Raw genomic sequence first — 20,418 nt, forward strand, 5'->3', positions numbered from 1 at the left:
CCAACCAACGGCAAGCAAAACGGGTCAATTGCCGGCTTACTCAAGTAATGTATATCATAACTTTCTTGCTTAATGAAGAGATCAATAGAAGAGAGATTCTCCTTTAGGAAACTAGAAATGGCCCTCCAGCTACCAAGACTATGGGTACAAGATAGATAAACAGAATATACAGCTAGAGCCGAAATGCATCCATCAGCAATGTTCAGAATGCTTTGGCTGACACTCATTCTGGACAGATCTCCCTGAAAATGGGGAGCCTGCGACGACCACTGTCACCGTAGAGAGCTTCAGTGATTTCATCGCCCTCCACGGCTGGTTCTGGATCAGCAGATGACTTGAGAGTTGAAGGCGTAACTTCTGGTCCTGGCATTGGGAGCTCTGCATTGGTCGCTACGACACTGCCCTCTGGCAACTGAAGTTCAGCAGGAAGCTTGACCGAGGTGGAGGCACCGAGAACTGTAGTAGGAAGATTGCTACTTGTCTGCGGCGGGGAGACGAAAGAAATGCGGTTTTCTGAATCCTGAAAACCTGGTGCGCCAGTAATCCGGCCAGCCTGTGCAACATATATTATAAAGCCAAGTAAAAGTATGTTAGTATAAATTCAACTCAGGAGAATTGGGCAAAAGAATGATGCTAGTGAACGATACTGTGCATTATCTATGGTTGCTTTGCTTGACAATGATGCACTGATCTGAAAAAAAAAACATGCTAAACCATTGGATAAGACAGACAGGTCAGCTAAAAGAATGAAAAAAAACTCAGCACATCAGGGCATGTTCAAATGCTGATACTGGGTCTTATAAAATGCCTAGTCCACATACTCTTTCTCTTTGTATTGCAACTTGCATACTTAGGGCATGTACAATGCAAGAATGTTTAAATAGACGTTTAAAGAAAGAACAATTAAGCGCCTACATATGAGTCCTAATTTTACGATGGCAACAACTAAATTTTCACACCAATCTCCAATTTTTTTCAAGCCACAACTGTTAGTTGTTTTGCTGAAAAAGGATCTCAGGCATCGGTGCTTGAGCTAGCAGTGATGCCACTGCAAGAGCTCATTGAGGTTTCGTCTACCAGGGCACGGAAACCAGTAAGGCAGTAACTGCCTGCAAGAGCCCAAGTAAAGCATCGGCGTTGTACATGCCCTTAAGCAGCAATGCCACAGCAAAAGCTAGTTTAGGCATTGTCCACCAGGGCACGGAAAACCAGCAAGGCAGTAACCGCCAAGCGCCCAAGCAAGCATAGGCGTTGTAAATGCCCTTAAGCAGCGATGCCACAGCAAAAGCTAGTTGAGGCGTTGACCACCAGGGCACGGAAAACCAGCAAGGCAGAAACCGCCTGCAAGCGCCCAAGCAAGCACCGACGTTGTGCGTGCCCTCATAGATTGTTTCCAACTAAAGCAACCAGTAACGGACCTATCTGTCTGGTAATGCACCTCAAAGGACATTACCTAACATGAATGGCCTGATAAGGAAAAGATAAAAGAAATTTACACTTGAGCTTTGACACCAGAACTGGATTAACTAGTTTGCACGGTAATATTAAATGGCAAGAATACACATAAGTCATGTATATCTGAAATGTAATGGGATCTCCAGTGCTGTAAAATGGTGGATAGCAACACTCTGGAGATGTGGCTTCCTCTACAGAAACAACGGGACTACAAATAACCGAACCAAATCCTAAACTCTGTCCTTTTCTGAAGAGAATAACACCATGAACTTCTCTTTCACTAGGAAGAATGACAAACAATGTACTTTCAGAAGCTCAATTAAAGCAAATCCATAACTATTCACAAGAGTGTGTCACAGTAAAATTAAATAATGTTAACTGTGATGCGTTCCTAAAATCCGAAGTCGTTAGTAAATGATAATGAAGTAATTCTCATAATAGATTAATAAATTGCCGATCTGTATATCTAGAACTAGAATTATGGTAACCAAAGCAAAAGCTATTGTCTATGCAAAAGCAAATTGTCTGAGATATTGCATTAGAACATGTGTACCCTCTCAGCAAAAACGTGGTCCACATGTCCATAAGCTGGCTTGATGATATCCAATCTAGCGGTAAACCACTTTGAGCAACCCTTAACTCCAAGGACTCAGTTCAACTACATTCCACACTATAATTAACAGGAAATTCCTTGAAGCAAAGCATAGAAATCATGCAACCATGGCATTAACCAAAATAAATCAAGCTAATGGTGATGGCAAGAAGGCTGGCCAAGGAGGAGGGGCTGCTTGTCGGCATATCTTCCGGTGCAAATGTCGCTGCTTGCCTGAAGGTAAAATGCTCGAAATCTCAGCAAGTGGTGTACTCCTCTTGGATTTGAACAGGCTGCTCTGGTACTATGAATATGCTGATTTTCGTGAGCCTGCTGCCTGCTAGATTGCTGGCGGGGAGGAGAACAAGGGGGAGATGATTGTCACCATGCTCCCGAGCGGTACATGAACTCCGATCTCTTTGCAGATGTCAGGGATGAATGCAGTGCCATGACTTTCTGGTGTCTTGGGCTCTTTGGACGGTTTGCAAGAAGTATGTAAGTTCTGCGTCGGGCATCGATTGGATTGTAAGTGCCCGTGTTTCCTCCTGGTAGCAGCACCTTTTTGGACCAGTTCGGTACGCCCACCTTGCTCTGGAGGGTGCTAAGCTCAGTTGGGTACCCAAAGGCACCTCGCTACGACTATTGGAGTTACGCGAGGATAGGACAATAGGAGAATGTATGAGTATGGAGCTATTGAGGACTACGCAAGGATAGGACACCCAGAGTATATTCGAAGACGGAGCCGTACGACTACACGAGAGAGTTACGCTAGGACTATGACGATTGAGATATAGGAATACGCTTGAGGAGTAAGTCTAGGGTTATACCCGCACTCCAAGTTGCCTGTAGGAATAGAGCTACGACGACATAGGACTGCTGTCTTAGAACTCTAATATACGATGTAAGGCCAATGGCCTAAGCTATGTAAACTCGAACCGTGTAATATGTTTTCCCCTTAGCAATAAAGTATGGTTTTTGATATCAATCTTGTTCGAAATGTGCGTATCAGCTACTGATCCAGGGACTGATACATGATGCACAGAGGACCCTAAATTAGGGGGCCGCATTGCTTGCGAGCTCCGCATCGCCGACAAACACACCAGTGATCTGATCCACACGTCACCCACCCCCCCTCTACGCCGCCGCCGCCTAGCCCCACGTTGCACGCGAGCTCTGTGCCACCGACGAGCACACTGGTGACCTCCATGCGCTGATGAGCCTCCATTGGCCAAAGTAGCACGAAGATGTTTGCGCTGAAAGAGCATGTTGCAAACATATGTTTCAAATGTTTCAGAGTTACGTTGGAAGTGTTTTATATCAATGTTATAAAAATAGACTGGGATGTTATAAAAGTAGGTCGGGATGTTGCACATGTTACAATAGCTATACACATATGTTTTCAAGTGTATGTTCTGAATGTTTCATTTGTATTAGACGTATGTTGCGAGTGTTTTATCTGGATATTGCAAAAGTAGATTTAGATGTTGAATATACATGCATATTGCAAACATATGTTTCAAGTGTTTCAGGTGTTTCATACGTATATTGCAAGTGTTTCATCCGGATGTTGCATATGTTTGCAATGACTTTCAAGTGCTTTCCAGGTGTTTTGCAAGTGTTTCAGTGTATGTTGAAAGTGTTTTAGCTGTTTCAGACATATGTTGCAAGTGTTTTATCTGAGTATTGCAAAAATAGATTTAGTGTTCCACTTGCTGTAATGGGTTCCACTTGCCGCAGCCACATGCTGCAACTGCTAGGTGACGTTCGGGCGGTGCCGGTCTGCTGTTGGGGCGCCGTTGAGCGGGCACAGACAGGCGCATGAGAAACCGAGCGCATGCATGAGGGCCCACGCAGTGGGGCATGTGAAAACGCTAGTGCTCCGGATTAGACGTCCGGGCGTTAGTAAGTCCGTATAATTTATGGACCTGAACCCGAGAGAGCATGATTCTCATCGAAGCCCTAAAAGTTATGCGATACTGTAACATTAGGATTAGATGATGGCTTGGGCTGGGCTGCAAAATTGGTAGCACCGAGAGTCTGCTATCGAAAAATATATTAAATCAAAATTATATGTTTTTAACAAATATGCAGAGTTCTTGTGAGTGCAATACTGCAATGCAAAAATATAACGGCAGAGAATACTCGAAAGACTATAATGCAAAAAATTCAAAGCAGTAATATAATAGTATTTCAACGTAGCAAACTAGCAATATGCATTTTACTGGTTATTACACTATAATAATAGAATAAATATAAATGTATTTGGGATTATTCCTTAAAAATAAATAATTATAGGTGGTGCTTACAACTGTAGATTTTCTGGAACACACAAATCTCCATCGCCAAGTTTGATTTTCTCCAGGTACTCCCTCCTGTCTAAAATAAACACACATCTTGTTTATCAAAGAATAATCCTTTTTAACCTTTAATTAAATAAATAAATATAAAAAATATACTGATATTTATGTATAATAAATATCATAGAATAAGAATGAAATATATTTTTATAATAAATTTATTTAGACATATAAATGTTGATACGATTCTCTGTATTTTAAATAATAAAACTTAAAAAATTGACTCGTTAAGAAACGATATATGCATTCATTACGAGACGGAGAAGCACGTTCCACAGGCGGGACGTGCCATCCTCAGCGCGGCTCAAGCGCTCGATGAAACGAGACCGACAGGCTGCCGCCTGCTGCGTCGATCGTCGACTCGCCCGACCGGACCCTGCCAACCAAGCCGGTGACGGAGGAGGACGCCTGGCAAGCTCGCCCGTCCACGTGTCCCCTTTTCGAGGCCGCCATCTCCGCCCCGCGCTTTTGCGCGTCAGCCGCCGCGCGGCCCAACACCCGCATCAAAACCCGCACCTCGGCTCCTCCCCTTCCCACCAGGCACCAAAGGCCGCCACCGCCACCGCCGCCCCCAAGTCTCGCGCACCCCCAAACCCCCGCTCCCGGACCTTCTGGAACCTTCCTCGCATGGCCCCGCCCCCCTCCGTGGCCGCCGCTTCCGATCGCGCCGGCCCCGGCGCCGACGCGGGCGAGTCGTCCTCCCTCCGCCTCCGCCGAGCCCCCTCAGCCGACGCCGGCGACCATGCCGACGATTCCTCCGGAGGTCGGCGGGAGAACGGCGAGCTGCAACCGCCGCCGCAGGAGCAGCAGCAGCAGCATGAGATGCTATACTACCGAGCGTCGGCGCCCGCCCACCGCCGCGTCAAGGAGAGCCCCCTCAGCTCCGACGCCATCTTCCGGCAGGTGAGGAGGCGCCAATGCATGGGCTCGTCGTTTGTAAGCGATTGCTCTGACCCCCGCGCTCGTGCTTCAATCCACGCCAGTTGCGAAGTCCTGCAAATTTTTTGTTGCTTCCAGTCAACTCTGCCTTTGTTTTTTTGTGTTCAAATCACACTTTGTGCTATCGGTGGCTAGCTTAATACTCGTCGGGCGGATTCAACGGTGGGGCGGGGGGCTGAGCCCCCTACCGAACCGGAGGCCTGGAGCCCCTTGAGCCCCATGAATTTTTAGGTAAAGTTTTATCATGACTTAAGATCGAGCTGCTGTCGGAGGTACGTTGCTGTCGCACATTTTTCAGCCCCCTAAAATATTTTTCAATGGATCCGCCACTCGTCGGTTGCCATCCCGCGTGCACGGGTGTGGATAGATTGTGCGCGTGTACTCGGACGGGCGCAATTCGTTTCGTGGGGGGCATACGCTGCTGCGATTGAGGTCGGTGTTTGCTTGTTTTGGGATCAGGGGGACCAGTGCGCCGGTGCCAGATGCATGCCAAGCAGAATTTGGCATCGGCCGGCTCAAGCAGCATACAGCAACGAGCGTAACCGTTACCACTGGAAGAGCTTTTGCTTGTTGAAACGGATGACTGGATGAGCCAATGGGTCATTGAATTCATTGTTAGCGCTACTACTATACTGATGCGGGCAGTTGTTGGGACTAAAGCCAGATGCTTCAGACTCGGAACTGCAGTGCCCTTCAGTGTCAAATGCTGACTTTTCTAACTACAATGCGTGTTATATTGTTTGTACTACTTGGCTTTCCTGCTGGGGGCATTGCTTCTCGTTGAGGACCATATAACTGTGCATCTGCATACTGCTGTATTGGACCACTTTTAAGTTTTAATAACTGATTAGCCCTCCATTTTTGAATAGGCATATTATTGGACAATTTTTCTTGTCATTGACTTATTATTTTTGTTTGCTACTCTAGGAGCCTTTTCCCAGTGTATTCTTAACAGGGCTCAAATTACAGTACAAACACATAAGATGTAATTTTTCAGTGATACTTTTATTAGACTTTGTTGTTTCTGCGCGTACTCTAAATCTATTGAAGGTAGAGTTTTAGATGAATGCTTATTTGGATGATAAATAATCCTCTGTGAGTTGCCTGAATATTTGTACATCACATTCCTCCTACACGGTTCCTGGATTACACAGTGGACAACACTTTCATAATTGAGTCCATGCAGCTTGATTATAATATCAGTATTCCATATGTCATTTTATCTTATACTTCTTTAACTGAGGGTGAATCCTTAATTTTGCAAGCCATATTTCTTGGTTGCCATGGCCCATGGAGAATTGAAGTCCTGAAACTAAGCAGTTCTTCCGATTGCAGAGTCATGCTGGTCTTCTGAATCTATGCATCGTTGTTCTGATTGCAGTCAACAGCAGACTCATTATTGAGAATTTAATGAAGGTTTATTACTTTTTTTTTCATTTTCCTCACCTTCATTTACAGATCCCTCAGTCCATCTCCTTCAGAAATACATCTGGTCTTCTTTCTGCGCATTTGTCTAGTGTAAATATGACACATTCCATGTTTTATTTAAATTTGCTGGTGCAGTATGGCCTATTGATAAGAGCTGGATTTTGGTTTAGTGCAAGATCGCTGGGTGACTGGCCCCTTCTAATGTGCTGGTACATATTTTTATCATTTTTTTATTCAGATGGGTTTCAAATAAGAGCTGTAAGCCTTACAGAAGTAATCTATCTGTGAATTGCAGCCTCACTTTACCAGTTTTCCCACTTGTTGCCCTCATGGCTGAGAAGCTGATTAGAAGAAAGCTCATTGGTGAACATGTAAGTTTGTCTCACGCTCTCTCAGGATTGTATAGTCTTTTTAGAGAAGTTCTCTTTTGTTATTTCTTAGGTATAAATGTTGAAGATTGAATTTGGTATAAAACTAGACCGTCCTCTATTCTGCATCTTTCAAGTGCCATTTTACCGTTTATGACTTCTATACACCTCTTGCAGGTGGTTATTCTACTCCATATCATTATTACAACATCTGTCATTGTCTATCCAGTTGTTGTGACTCTTAAGTAAGCATTTCTTTTCTGCTTTGCAGTTTGTTTGGATGCATCTGCTTTTGACATTCGTTGAGCTCTAGTATTTCATGGTATGGAATACATTCAATTTACCTTATTTGTAATTTGCTGTACTTCGTGGTCTGGTGGTTACATTATTGTGTCTCAAACATTTAGTCTTTCCCTTTAGTTACCTACTATACTATGCAAATTGGATGGATAAAAAGGTGGTTACATAACACTTCTATTTAATTGTATCCGGTGATTCCTCTCTATAGTAGAAAGATATGCAGCGCTTCTGCGTATTTGAGAAAAAAAGTATCTGGTGATAAAATCTCTTGCAAATGTTCATTTATCTCTGCTAGAGTTGTGATTTCATCAGGCTAACCCTAGAAGGAGGGTAGCAATGTATATTGGTCATACATGGGCCTCATGGGCCTAATACACATACTCTCATACTCCAACACCCCCCCGCAGTCTGAACTACCGGCGCAGCGGAGTTACAGACTGGTCATGAAAAGAAGCACACACGATCACACGATCCCCCCCCACAGACGCAACTAGCCACCAATGATGTTGAGGCTGGAGCGAAACTCGGTGAAGGTCGATGACGGGAGGCCCTTGGTGAAGATGTCGGCAAACTGGGAGGTGGTCGGGACGTGGAGGACCCGAACATCGCCGATAGCAACCCGATCACGGACAAAGTGTAGGTCGATCTCCACATGCTTGGTCCGTTGGTGCTGCACAGGGTTGGTGGAGAGGTACACCGCACTGACGTTGTCGCAGTAGACCAGCGTGCTCCGGGAGAGAGGGCTGTGGAGCTCGGCAAGGAGCTGTCGGAGCCAGGAGGCCTCAGCCACGCCGTTAGCGACAGCTCGGTATTCCGCCTCGGCACTGGATCGGGAGACCACCGGCTGGCGCTTGGACGACCAGGACACCAGGTTGCCGCCCAGAAAGACAGCGTAGCCTGAGGTAGAGCGCCGAGTGTCCGGACACCCGGCCCAGTCGGCGTCAGTGTAGACAACGAGCTCGGTGGAGGAAGACCGCTGAAGGAGTAAGCCGTGGTCGACAGTGCCGCGGAGGTAGCGGAGGAGGCGCTTGAGCGCAGTGAGGTGAGGCTCTCGGGGATCATGCATGTGAAGGCATATCTGCTGTACGGCATAGGTGATGTCTGGCCTGGTGAAGGTAAGGTACTGAAGGGCACCTGCAAGACTCCGGTAAGCAGTGGGGTCTGCCACGGCGGTTCCCACGGCCTCTGACAGCTTGCCCTGTGTGTCAACTGGAGTAGAGCAGGGCTTGCAGTTAGTCATCCCAGCACGCTCCAGGATATCAAGAGTGTACTGCCGCTGGTGAAGGAGAAGGCCGGTGGGGCGAGGCTCAACAGTGACCCCGAGGAAGTGGTGGAGCACACCAAGATCCTTCATAGCAAACTCCTGGTGAAGAGAGGCGATGACACGGCTGAGTAAGGACGGACTGGAGGCTGTGAGGACAATATCATCAACGTAGAGCAGCAGATAGGCAGTCTCAGCTCCATGGTGATAGATAAACAGGGACGTATCTGACTTGGCCTCCACAAACCTCAGTGTCAGCAAGAAAGCAGCAAACCGAGAATACCACGCCCGGGGGGCCTGCTTGAGCCCGTAGAGAGACTTGTTGAGCCGGCATACCATGTCCGGACGAGAAGAGTCAACAAACCCCGCTGGCTGGCTGCAGTAGACCGTCTCGGTGAGAGTCCCGTGGAGAAAGGCATTTTTGACGTCCAGCTGATGCACGGGCCAAGAGCGACTGAGAGCCAGTGAGAGCACTGTGCGTACGGTGGCCGGCTTCACCACGGGGCTGAAAGTCTCATCATAATCGACTCCAGGGCGCTGAGTGAAACCCCGGAGAACCCAGCGAGCCTTGTACCTCTCAAGGGAACCATCAGCCCGCCGCTTGTGTGTCCAGATCCACTTCCCGGTGACAACGTTGGATCCGGGTGGACGGGGCACCAGATCCCATGTCTGGTTGGCGAGGAGAGCCGCGTACTCCTCTTCCATCGCGCGGCGCCAATGAGGGTCCGACAAGGCGTCGCGAACGGAAGAGGGTACAGGAGAGATCTGCGAGTCGTCGGGCATCGTCGCGAGAGCCCGGGGCCGCAGGGTTCCAGCCGCGTGTCGCGTCACCATAGGGTGAACATGTCGCGGGTGTCGGTGAAGGAGTTGCGGGTGGTACACCGGTGACACGACACGGGCAGCCTGAGGCGGCGGCGGCGGTGTAGGGGTCGCCGGCGGAGAAGGGGCCACTGGTGGTGTAGGTGTCACCAGTGGAGAAGGGGACCCCGGTGATGCCGGAGGCAGCGGTGCCGCCGGCACACGGCGCCGGTAGACGTGCACCGGCTGGGCGAAACGCGCAGGAGGTGCGACAGGCGGCGTCTCCGTACCCGCTGCGGACGTAGGGGCAGGAGCAGCTCCGGAGGGTGACGCCTCCGGACCCGGGCAGGGCGCAGGGCCAGGAGCGTCACTGGTGGGTGGCGAGCGGGGGCACGGGCCCGGCGAGGGGCACGGGGAAGCAGTACCTGCAGGAGACAGCGGTAAAAGTGGCTGGACCACCGTGTCAGTGGGAAACAAAGAGAAGGGGTCCGGATCGGGGGTGGGAGATGGGGTGGTGGTGGTGGAGAAGGGAAAGACAGACTCATCAAACACCACATGGCGAGAGATGATGACCCGACGGGAGGTGAGGTCAAAGCACCGGTACCCCTTGTGATCCGGGGAGTACCCAAGGAAGACACACAGAGCGGAACGGGGAGCCAGCTTGTGGGGAGCGGTGGCAGTGGTGTTAGGGTAACACGCACACCCGAAGACACGAAGGTGGTCATACCGAGGAGGGGTACCGAAGAGAGCGTGGTGCGGTGTGGGAGCCGGGCAGGCAGCGGAAGGAAGGCGGTTAAGGAGATAGGTGGAGGTGTGCAGACTCTCTGCCCAGAAGCGAGCAGGAAGCGACGCCTGGAGCAGAAGGGTGCGCATGGTGTCGTTCGTGGTGCGAATCATGCGCTCGGCCTTGCCGTTCTGGGAGGAGGTATACGGGCAAGACATGCGCAGCTGGACACCATGAGAGAGGAAGAAGGCACGGGAGGTGCCGTTATCGAACTCACGGCCATTGTCACACTGGACGGCCTTGATGGTGAGGCCGAACTGAGTAGACACCCAGGCGAAAAAGTGGAGAAGGGTGGTGAAAGTATCCGACTTCGCACGCAAAGGGAAAGTCCACGAATAATGCGAGAAATCGTCAACCACCACAAGATAGTATTTATACCCAGAAATGCTGATGACAGGAGATGTCCATAGGTCGCAGTGTACAAGATCAAACACATGCGTAGCATGTGAAGAAGAAGAACAAAAAGGGAGACGAACATGACGGCCCAGCTGGCACGCATGACACAAGTGCTCATCGTGAGCCCGAGTACAACCAATGTCGGAACTGCGACTAAGCTGCGTCAGAGCATCACGTCCAGGATGGCCAAGCCGACGGTGCCAAGTGGTGGAAGAAGGAGTGGCGGCGAAGGCAGCTGACAAAGTAGACGGCGACGAAGAGGAAGCAGACGCCGGAAACCGAAGGGTGTAAAGGGGTCCCGTGCTGTCACATCGGAGAAGAGGACGCCGGGAAGCCAAATCCTTCACAGTAAGACCGGAAGAGTCAAATTCAACAGAACAAGAATTGTCAGCTGTAAAACGACGAATAGAAAGAAGGTTGTGAACCATAGAGGGTGCAACAAGAATGTCAGGAAGACGAAAGGAACCATGAGTGCCGGCGGCACCCACGGACGTAACTGGAATACACGAACCATTCGCGACCATGATGGACGAAGGATGAGAGGAAGAAGGAGGGTGAAAAGAAGAGAGTATACCAGGGTCTGGAGTAGTGTGGTAAGTGGCACCCGAATCGGCAATCCAGTCGGTACCAGCAGGCGGTGTCAGGGCCATGGTGCTGAAGGATCTGGCCAAGGCCGCCGGGTTCCAACCGACAGGCCCGGGCAAGATGTCGGGAGGTGGCACCCACGAAGATGCGCCGGGAAGTGGAGCCCACGCAGACGGGGAGTGAAACCCTGGAGGAGCTCCAGTGAGCAAGGCTGCTGGTGGGCGAGGCTCTCCGCCTGGAGCCGGGAAGGGCCACATGTAGATGCGCCCCGACCACGGGTTGTGGAAGGAGGGCCAGGGTGCACCCCGTGGGGTCGCGGGCGTAGGGGCTCCGGAGGGCGACTGCACCGGTGTGTGGTGGCTTCCGCGGCCCCCACGTCCCCCTCCACGGCGACGGCGGCCGCCACGGCCCCCCCCACCCCCGCCCGGCCCGGGAGGAGGAGAACCAAGAAGTGACGACGGCGGTGGAGCGAGGGAACGCGCCGGAGGAGTAGCGGCCAGGGCAGTCGAGGAAGACGAGGACCCTGGCGTGGAGGTGGACCCTGGCTGGACGCCCTGAGTGAGCTCCTCCATGACAAGGTCGTCACGGACCTGCAGGAAGGAGGGAAAGGGCCTCTGCCGGGTGATCCACGTCCGGAGGTGAGCGTAGCGGTCACTGAGCCCGCGGAGGACATTGAGGACCAGGATGCGGTCCTCCACGGGCCAGCCAAGGTCGCCGAGGGAGTCCGCCATGCTCTTCATGCGCCGGCAGAAGTCGCCAACGGAGAGGTCACCCTGGACGAAGGTGCGGAAGCTCGCATCGAGACGCAGGGCCCGGGCTTCGGCATTGCCCAGAAACTGGCCCTCGAGCGCAAGCCAGGCCCGGCGAGCGTCAGCAGAGTTGCGGACGAGGTCGTGGAGGTCCAGGGAGATCGTCCCGATGATCCAGGAGAGGACGACGCTGTCCAGGCGCAGCCACGATGAGGTCTGGACTGCGACCGAGGCGTCGACTAGGACGTGGTCGTCGAGGGCGTAGCGGCGGAGGGTGAGGAGAACCAGGTCCCTCCAGCGGGCGTAAGAGGGCGACTCAGGTTCGAGGACGACCGGGACGAGAAGTCGGATGTTCTGGACACCCCCGGCCTGGTAGTGGAGCTGAGCGACGTGCGGGTCGGCCGGGTCGTGCCAGATGACCGTGGTGTGAGACGCGCGGTGACCCGTCGAGCCTGAGGAGGTGGCCGCGGTGTCATAGGATGTAGGGAGGACGAGGAGCTGCTCTGCCTCAGCGATCTGGCGGGCCAGGGCATCAGCCGCGTCGCGCTCGCGCTCCAAAGCGAGGGCGGCCGCCCGCACCCGGGCCTGGCTGTCAGCAGCAGCAGCCCGTGCAGCCACGAGAGCAGCGGCGAGAGCGGAGCTGGCCCCTGCCGTCTGGAGAGGGGCAGAGGGCGGCAGAGGAGGAGGAGCGGGGAAGAAGAAAGGCTCCAGGTTCTCCCCCGCGCCCCCAGCGGCAGGGGCGTGGCTGCCTGCGCCCGAGCCGCCCCTGCCGCAGCAGCGGCGGCGGCAGCGGCCAGGCTGTCCAAAGCCCGCGCCCGCGGCGGCAGGGCCAGCGGCCAGGCTGCCTGCTCCCGCGCCCGCGGCGGCAGGGCCGCCTGCGCCCGCGCCCGCAGCGGCGGGGCTGCCTACGCCCGCGCCGCAGCGGCGGGGCCGCCTGCGCCCGCACCCCGCAGCAGCGGGGCCGCCTGCGCCCGCAGCGGCGGCGGGGCCACCCACGCCCGCGCCAGCGGCTGCGCCGGCACCCGCGCCCGCGGCCGCAGCGACAGCGGCGGCGGCCGGGCCTTCCGCGTCCGCGGCAAGGAGGCCAGCGCCCGCGCGCTGGGCCCAGGACGGGTAGGGAAGGGAGGGGAAAACCTGGAAGTAGGTTGGGGAGGGAGGGGGAGGGCGGCCAGCCATGGCGGCGGCAAGAAATCGGCCAGCGGCGCCTGGCGGCTGGGTGGGGAAGGGGAGGAGGAAAGCCTAGCTCTATACCATGCCAGAGTTGTGATTTCATCAGGCTAACCCTAGAAGGAGGGTAGCAATGTATATTGGTCATACATGGGCCTCATGGGCCTAATACACATACTCTCATACTCCAACAATCTCTAGTAGAAGAAATCCTTGCTGTCTTACTCTGTCTTGATCTGTTCACTAACTGCCATCTAATTGGGAAGATTTGTTAGTCCATCAATATTGATACACATTTTATTATGCATATATTTTTCTTTCTTGTAGCTTGAAACCCTTTTCCTAACGTGAAGCTGATCCTTCCATTGTACAACAAAAATTTGACATATTTGTTCACATTCTTGGAAGTTGAATAAAAAAACTGTAGTATTTCTGATGTTGCTGTGCAAGTAGTAGAATTTGGTTGAGTCATTTTTATTTCTCAAAAAGAGGCATTAGGAGCAAGTTACCTTTTCATCGTCTATATTGTCAGTGCTTTTCCATGCCTTATGCTGTTTAGCTTAAGTTTGTTATGATTGCCAAGAAATGTTACTTAAAAAGATAGTGTCTCATGAATGAATTCTGGATTATCAGTTCAGTCATATTACAAAAAAATTTCAGGTGCGACTCAGCAGTGCTATCTGGATTCGTGCTAATGTTTGTTGCGAGCATCATGTGGATGAAGCTTGTCTCTTATGCACATACAAATTATGATATAAGGGTATTGTCCAAAAATACTGAAAAGGTAATGCATTGACATGTTAATCTGAATCAGTTCAAATATTTTGTTAACAGGATGTACATTTCTCAAAATTGATTTGTTGACAATCAAACTTTTCTTAAAACTCCTTTTGGTGGCCAAATCTTTCTGAAGCTAGAATATGCTCCACTTCCTGTTTAAACTTCTTTCCAGTTTCATTTCCTGAATGTTTTCTATCTAGTTTCAATTTTTTCATACGATGCAATGTGGTGCCAATCAATTTATGTTACCATCAGGAGGGTCAAGCATTTTTCTTAGCTTTCATACAGTGTTTTGTTACATAGGCTGACCATATATACTCTTAGGTCATTTTTCATGCAAGTAACTACTATTGCTTGTTGGCAAAGACACAGGTTTGGGAATTTTTTCAATATTACTTAGCCACACTAAACCATGGCTGCTTCTTGGTTCTATATAGAACCAGAGGTCTGCTTTTGCAACTGGAAAGTAAAACAAACTTGCAACAACTAAAGTACAGATAAGATTCTAAAGTGAAGATAAGGTGCTATGACATAGGCACTAACTACTACTACTTATCCTAGAGATGGAGCTCCAAAATATCAAGAACACAAGGCTTATTCCTTCATTGCTATTCTTATTTTTAGGGTGCTGCATATGGAAATTATGTCGAGCCTGAGAGTATGAAAGATCCAACCTTTAAAAGTCTAGCGTACTTCATGTTGGCCCCAACACTTTGTTACCAGGTACTATTCTTGGACCAGTGCCCGTCTTTGTTTTTAATGTCTGCATTCTGCATTTCTTCATCACATCTATCTAGTTATGCCAGTGACAAAACGTGAATTTCCTGATGTCACTTTGGCATGTTATGCAGCCAACTTATCCTCGAACTACATGTATTAGGAAGGGTTGGGTGACCCGACAACTTATAAAGTGCCTGGTTTTTACAGGCTTGATGGGCTTCATAATTGAGCAAGTGAGCCTTCTATATTCCTTCAGTAACTTCTATTTATACAGAACTTTGGATTAAATTATCAATTTCTTCTATTTTGCAGTATATAAACCCAATTGTGAAGAATTCCAAACATCCACTGAAAGGGAATTTCTTGAATGCTATAGAAAGAGTCTTAAAACTCTCAGTGCCAACATTATATGTATGGCTTTGCATGTTCTATTGCTTTTTTCATTTATGGTTAGTATCTTGCTTCAGTTCAAGAGTACCTTAAATTTGTCAGATAGTGATTGGTTTATATAATAGGTCAATTGGGTTTTGACCTGCACTGGACCTTGATATTTCGTTTTCCATGGTTTTCTTGTTTGCTCTTTTGGTTTGGTTTCAGGCTGAACATTCTAGCTGAACTCCTCTGTTTTGGTGACCGTGAATTCTATAAGGACTGGTGGAATGCCAAAACTGTTGAAGAGGTGAGATGCCTGTTAAAAGCTGAGTTCGTTTCTTTCCGATTGAGAACTTTAAATAGGACTGACATTAATTATATTGTCATGCACTTTAATGCTATGGTATTTTGGGGCTCTACCTCAGTACTGGAGGATGTGGAACATGGTAATCTTCTTCTTACTTCCATCTTCAGATTGTATACCCTTTCATTTAGTTGAGAATTCCTTACTTAACGAAGGACAGTTGTGATGTTAGTGATACTCTTTTATTTAGTGGAGACTAACTAAGGACAGTTGTGATGGTAGTGACTGATAACCGCTGTCACTGAGCTCGAGATATTTGTCTAATTAATTGATATTGGTATACTTTGAGTAATTGACAATTACTCTACTTTTTGTCAGCCTGTTCATAAGTGGATCATCAGACACATCTATTTTCCATGTATAAGGAAAGGCTTTTCCAGGGTAATTGCTTCTATATGTCTACAAAACTCTACATTTGTTCTTTTTTGCTTTTGAATTCTCCAAATGCAGTTTAGTTTGAAACAATTACTCAATCCATGTATGCAAAACAGTCCCAAAGTAATATCTTTACTTTCCACATTGATGCTAATATATATAGAATTCACAATATACAAATGTTGTTCTTTAGAAAATGGGGAAGCAGGGTTTGACAGAGCATTAGCACTCAATCATCATAATAACAATGAAGACAACTGAACAAGTGGCTGAAACTGTTATGAGAAAATCAGAATAGTACTGGTCAAGAGTTAATTCTCATTACCAAATTGATTTACTATGCAAATAATATTTACTGGAAACAAATAGTGATAAGTTTAGAAGACTGATTGGATAAAGATTTTAAGTAAAACACAAAGGATATCTGGTATTGACTTTGCAACAATTTCTTCATGCTGCCTTCTGCCGACTGACTGATGTAAATTAGACAATGTGAATACATGAACATACATAAAATTTTGTGGATCTTTTATATTTTTCATTTTTGCAGAACTGACATGATTTTCTCATGCCTACTTCTCAAATTCATATTGTATCTACACTGCAGGGTGTAGCTATTCTAATCTCATTTCTGGTTTCAGCTGTATTTCATGAGGTACTGAAGTTCTTCAGAAGTCTTATTATGTAACAGTATATACTTAGTTTATGGTCGTTTCAATTTCATTTTTTTACTTAGACATGCTCTTGTTCGAATTCCGCTCAGCACATTACCGGCAATATGTTTGACCTTTCGTATGCACGTGCCAATTTATCATCACGACATTCCTTTTTATATTGTGAATTCGCAGATATGTATTGCGGTGCCTTGCCACATTTTCAAATTCTGGGCATTTTCTGGGATCATGTTTCAGGTATAGAAGTAACACCAATATGAACTACTCCCTCCATTCCAAATTATTAAGTCGTTCTGGCTTTTCTAGATACATAGTAAGATTGTAGTATCTAGATCGATATTGTGTATATCTAGATGTGTAGCAAAAGCTACATATCTAATAAAAGCTAGAACGACTTATAATTTGGAATGGATGGAGTACTACGTATAATCCTCATATCCCTGTTTTTTTTTTGAGTTCCATCAGTGTCTATTCCCTTACGTTTTGATATCCCTCGTTGCATCCATAAGAACAATACTACGTCTTGGATACAATACTTCCACTCTTCACATTGGCTGACACCATTGATGTCTGACTCAGATACCGTTGGTATTCTTGACAAGATATCTCCAGGCTACGTTCAAGAATATAATGGTATGCTGTGTCAATTATGTCTTTTTATTGCCTTCTCCCACTACCTAACCATCATCTTACTTGGCAGGTGGGCAACATGATATTTTGGTTCTTCTTCAGTATAGTCGGGCAGCCGATGTGTGTCCTTTTATACTACCATGATGTCATGAACAGGCAGGCCCAGGCAAGTAGATAGTTCGGCAGAAACATGTACTTTTAACACAAATTATCAGAAGCAACTGGAGAGACGCAGCAGGAAAGCATCAGCAGCAGCAGCAGTCCCCCTTTGACATTGTTACCATCAGCTAGCTAGTCAGCTTGCAAATGCTCCTATTCCAGGCGGCCGTGCTGGGGATGCAGCGTGTACATTACCATGCAACGTCAACGGTTATCAAGCAGTGCTCATCACATGTGGACCCTGTACACTTTTCAGTCTATATGTCAGCAGTGCTGTGTGCATAATGTCGTGTTAGATGTAATATATACAATGTATGGCACGACTTGAGGTCAAAATGAGCTCCCAAATGAAAGAAGGCTCACGTCTTGGGATACAGGGAGAACGACTTAACAGACATCAAAACCTGATGAACTTGTTCTGAGCCCTGACATATGGCTTCTTGTGATACTGTCACGTCGAGTACAATTGTACAAACATTGCTGGAAGGAATAACGAATCAGCATCCCTTTCAGATGTGTGTATTTTCTTTGCGAGAAATTTGGGTGTCTTGGCCAAATTTGCACACAGTTGAAGGCATGAATCGGCCCTTACTCATGGCCTCAGTTATGGTGACTTGGTCTTGCGATTTGTGTGAAAAAAGTCATATCTTGTTTAAATTGTCTTAGAATAAAATTTTCGAATCCTTACATTTGTGGACGTTGATACTGGGAGTTGGAGAGGGAAAATGAACTTTCAAACGCTCAATGAATCATTGTGGAAGCAAGAAACTTACAATCCAATCGATGCCCGACGCAGAACTTACATACTTCTTGCAAACCGTCCAAAGAGCCCAAGACACCAGAAAGTCATGGCACTGCATTCATCCCTGACATCTGCAAAGAGATCGGAGTTCATGTACCGCTCGGGAGCATGGTGACAATCATCTCCCCCTTGTTCTCCTCCCCGCCAGCAATCTAGCAGGCAGCAGGCTCACGAAAATCAGCATATTCATAGTACCAGAGCAGCCTGTTCAAATCCAAGAGGAGTACACCACTTGCTGAGATTTCGAGCATTTTACCTTCAGGCAAGCAGCGACATTTGCACCGGAAGATATGCCGACAAGCAGCCCCTCCTCCTTGGCCAGCCTTCTTGCCATCACCATGGCTTCCTCTGTGGTCACCGTCACAACCTCATCGATGATTGAAGTGTCCAGGACTTCGGGTATGAAACCTGGCCCCGTGCCCTGGATCTGGTGTTTCCCCGGTGCGCCACCTGCTCAGTATAACAAATGTTTTATCATGTAGTACATAGACAGAAAGTTGGGTTATTTGTGAAATTACTGCATGAACCAGTTGTTGGTTGATCCTTTTAGTTTTATCTGTCCAGTTCTCTCAAGCAAGTATAGATAGCTGAAATTACAGAGAGGTCATGTGGTTACCTGAAATTACAGCACTTTCTGCAGGCTCGACGCACACTATATTTACTGATGGATTTTTCATCTTCAGGTACCTTCCTACGCCTGTCAATGTGCCTCCTGAACCAAATGACGCCACAAAAACATCCACTTTGCCTGCTGTGTCTTTCCATATCTCGGGTCCTGATGTTTTCAGAAAATGACCACATCAACTATATCAATCTATGATACCCAAGACTAGTTTCCAAGACAAAATTAAATGGCTCTTAACTGAAGATAAAGTTACAGTTGTTATTGCAAAGATGGCCTTTTTTCTGATATCAATCTATGATACCCAAGACCTGTCCATTTGAAGTGTGCCTCTGGATTTGCTGGGTTAGTTGCTTGATTCAGAAAATATGAATTTGGTATGGTCTTAAGCAGCTTTTCCACCTTGTCGACCATTCCATCATACCCAACTGCAGGATCTGCAGCAAATGAAAGACAGGCATTACTTAGAGCTTACCACTGGAAGTTTAACCTGAAAATGTTCTGTAAGAGAAAGAACAATCTATAGTATTAATATAACCAGGAAAGCACAAAGAGAGGAACAAATGTCAGCAAATTCCACAGAGAATATCGCTGAAACAAAAATACTACACGAGGCAATTCTTTCTGGGTTATTTTTGTTTATAGTAGCTGAGCCTGAGATCCTACTTCTCAATCTCACCTGTTAGTACTACTTCCGCGCCCAAAAATCTTAACAGCATCTGTTTGTCAAGTGAATACTTAGCCGGAATAACAGCAATGAACCGGTAGCCTTTCTGGACAGCAATGAACACTAATCCAATACCGAGGTTGCCGCTTGTCGGCTCAATCAGGGCCGTAACGCCAGGTGAGATGAGGCCCCTTTTCTCTGCATCTTCAATCATCCTGCAGCAGACAGGATCCACTCATGTGACTGCTGTGGTCATTTCTAATACTAGCAAGACTTTTGTGGTCATTATCTATAAAATTTCTAATACTAGCATGCCTCTTCACAAAATTTACAGGAAAAATATGCCACGTATTCATTAATTGTATACAGAAACATGGTTGGAGTGTATGTGAGTTTAATAACACACCGGAGAGCATTCCTGTCCTTAACCGAGCAAAGGGGTTGGTATGTTTCCATCTTGCCGACCAGCCGTGTGTTACGACCAACGATAGGTTTGTACAGAATTTAGGCAAGTAGCAGTAGATCAGAGTGGAGGAAGGGAAAGCAAAGCATGAGGACGGGTTCAGAAGAGAGCTTGCAGGAGAAGGCAAGATGGTTTGTTACAATGATCATGATGATCCTCTCTCCTTTCGCCTATTACATACATAGGAATCTACGGTAAGCTGCTGGTTCACGCCGTAGCCCATTCGGCGCCCGTCACCCGCTTGTTCTGCTTCCTTGCCCTGTTGGACCTTCTTGGAGACGTCGGCCCAGGCTCAGGAGCGGAGTCTTCAGTCGATGTTGTCGGACGCTGAATAGTATGCCGTGCCGTAACACCCTCCCCTTGCGCGCCAGGCCGGCTGCAGACGGTGGCGCGAGGGAACTGCTGCTTCAGAAACTCCAAATCTTCCCATGTGGCAAGAGAAGTAGGCAAGTTGGACCACTTGATCAACCCTTGAGAAAGAGATCGCGTACCCTTGATAACAGTGCGGATCTGCAGAATACGTTTCGGGACACTCCAGAGCACCGCGTCGGATGGAGGATGAGCGGTGACTGAATGGTGAGCACCCACCGACTTCTTCAACTGAGAAACAT

At 48.1% G+C, this 20,418-nt stretch overlaps 2 protein-coding genes and 2 pseudogenes across 5 annotated transcripts; 1 reads left to right on the top strand and 3 right to left on the bottom strand.

The window, feature by feature from the left end:
* Positions 1 to 192: 192 nt before the first annotated feature.
* On the bottom strand, positions 193 to 4,857 carry LOC136524122 (uncharacterized; annotated as a pseudogene).
* LOC136523045 (diacylglycerol O-acyltransferase 1-2-like) lies at positions 4,721 to 17,767 on the top strand. 4 transcript variants are annotated; one of them, XM_066516827.1, is made up of 16 exons: positions 4,721 to 5,307; positions 6,679 to 6,759; positions 6,907 to 6,980; positions 7,067 to 7,142; positions 7,317 to 7,384; positions 13,840 to 13,963; positions 14,584 to 14,682; positions 14,811 to 14,912; positions 14,992 to 15,128; positions 15,277 to 15,358; positions 15,477 to 15,497; positions 15,734 to 15,796; positions 16,398 to 16,445; positions 16,639 to 16,701; positions 16,974 to 17,097; positions 17,165 to 17,767. In XM_066516827.1, exons 1-16 carry the CDS (start codon positions 5,032 to 5,034, stop codon positions 17,236 to 17,238), a joined length of 1,512 nt encoding a protein of 503 aa, XP_066372924.1. In that variant the 5' UTR covers positions 4,721 to 5,031; the 3' UTR covers positions 17,239 to 17,767. The 4 variants fall into 4 exon arrangements, 3 of the variants coding, with proteins under 3 accessions (XP_066372924.1, XP_066372927.1, XP_066372926.1); XM_066516829.1 differs by having other exon boundaries at positions 4,727 to 5,307; positions 17,044 to 17,097; positions 17,165 to 17,763; XR_010776076.1 differs by lacking the exon at positions 17,165 to 17,767 and having other exon boundaries at positions 4,723 to 5,307; positions 16,341 to 16,445; positions 17,044 to 17,079.
* Positions 10,849 to 13,188, bottom strand: LOC136521122 (uncharacterized). The gene is made up of 2 exons (XM_066514829.1): positions 11,253 to 13,188; positions 10,849 to 11,019 (listed from the first exon to the last, which is right to left on the bottom strand). The coding sequence occupies exons 1-2, from the start codon at positions 13,186 to 13,188 to the stop codon at positions 10,985 to 10,987; spliced, it is 1,971 nt and encodes a 656-aa protein (XP_066370926.1). The 3' UTR covers positions 10,849 to 10,984.
* Positions 17,768 to 17,984: 217 nt separating the features above from the next.
* On the bottom strand, positions 17,985 to 19,558 carry LOC136523046 (cysteine synthase-like; annotated as a pseudogene).
* Positions 19,559 to 20,418: the final 860 nt, after the last annotated feature.

This window comes from Miscanthus floridulus, chromosome 18 (assembly GCF_019320115.1).
Source record: "Miscanthus floridulus cultivar M001 chromosome 18, ASM1932011v1, whole genome shotgun sequence".
Taxonomy (NCBI): domain Eukaryota; kingdom Viridiplantae; phylum Streptophyta; class Magnoliopsida; order Poales; family Poaceae; genus Miscanthus; species Miscanthus floridulus.

What these genes read in the sequence shown, in the direction of transcription:
- LOC136523045 (XM_066516827.1), top strand. Translation starts at nt 5,032, where the DNA reads ATGGCCCCGCCCCCCTCCGTGGCCGCCGCTTCCGATCGCGCCGGCCCC. An exon ending in TTATTGAGAATTTAATGAAG is followed by an intron (nt 6,760 to 6,906) that starts GTTTATTACTTT and finishes TTGCTGGTGCAG; the next exon opens with TATGGCCTATTGATAAGAGC. An exon ending in TTTCAGCTGTATTTCATGAG is followed by an intron (nt 16,446 to 16,638) that starts GTACTGAAGTTC and finishes GTGAATTCGCAG; the next exon opens with ATATGTATTGCGGTGCCTTG.
- LOC136521122 (XM_066514829.1), bottom strand. Translation starts at nt 13,188, where the DNA reads ATGGCTGGCCGCCCTCCCCCTCCCTCCCCAACCTACTTCCAGGTTTTC. An exon ending in CCACACTACTCCAGACCCTG is followed by an intron (nt 11,020 to 11,252) that starts GTATACTCTCTT and finishes CTTACTGTGAAG; the next exon opens with GATTTGGCTTCCCGGCGTCC.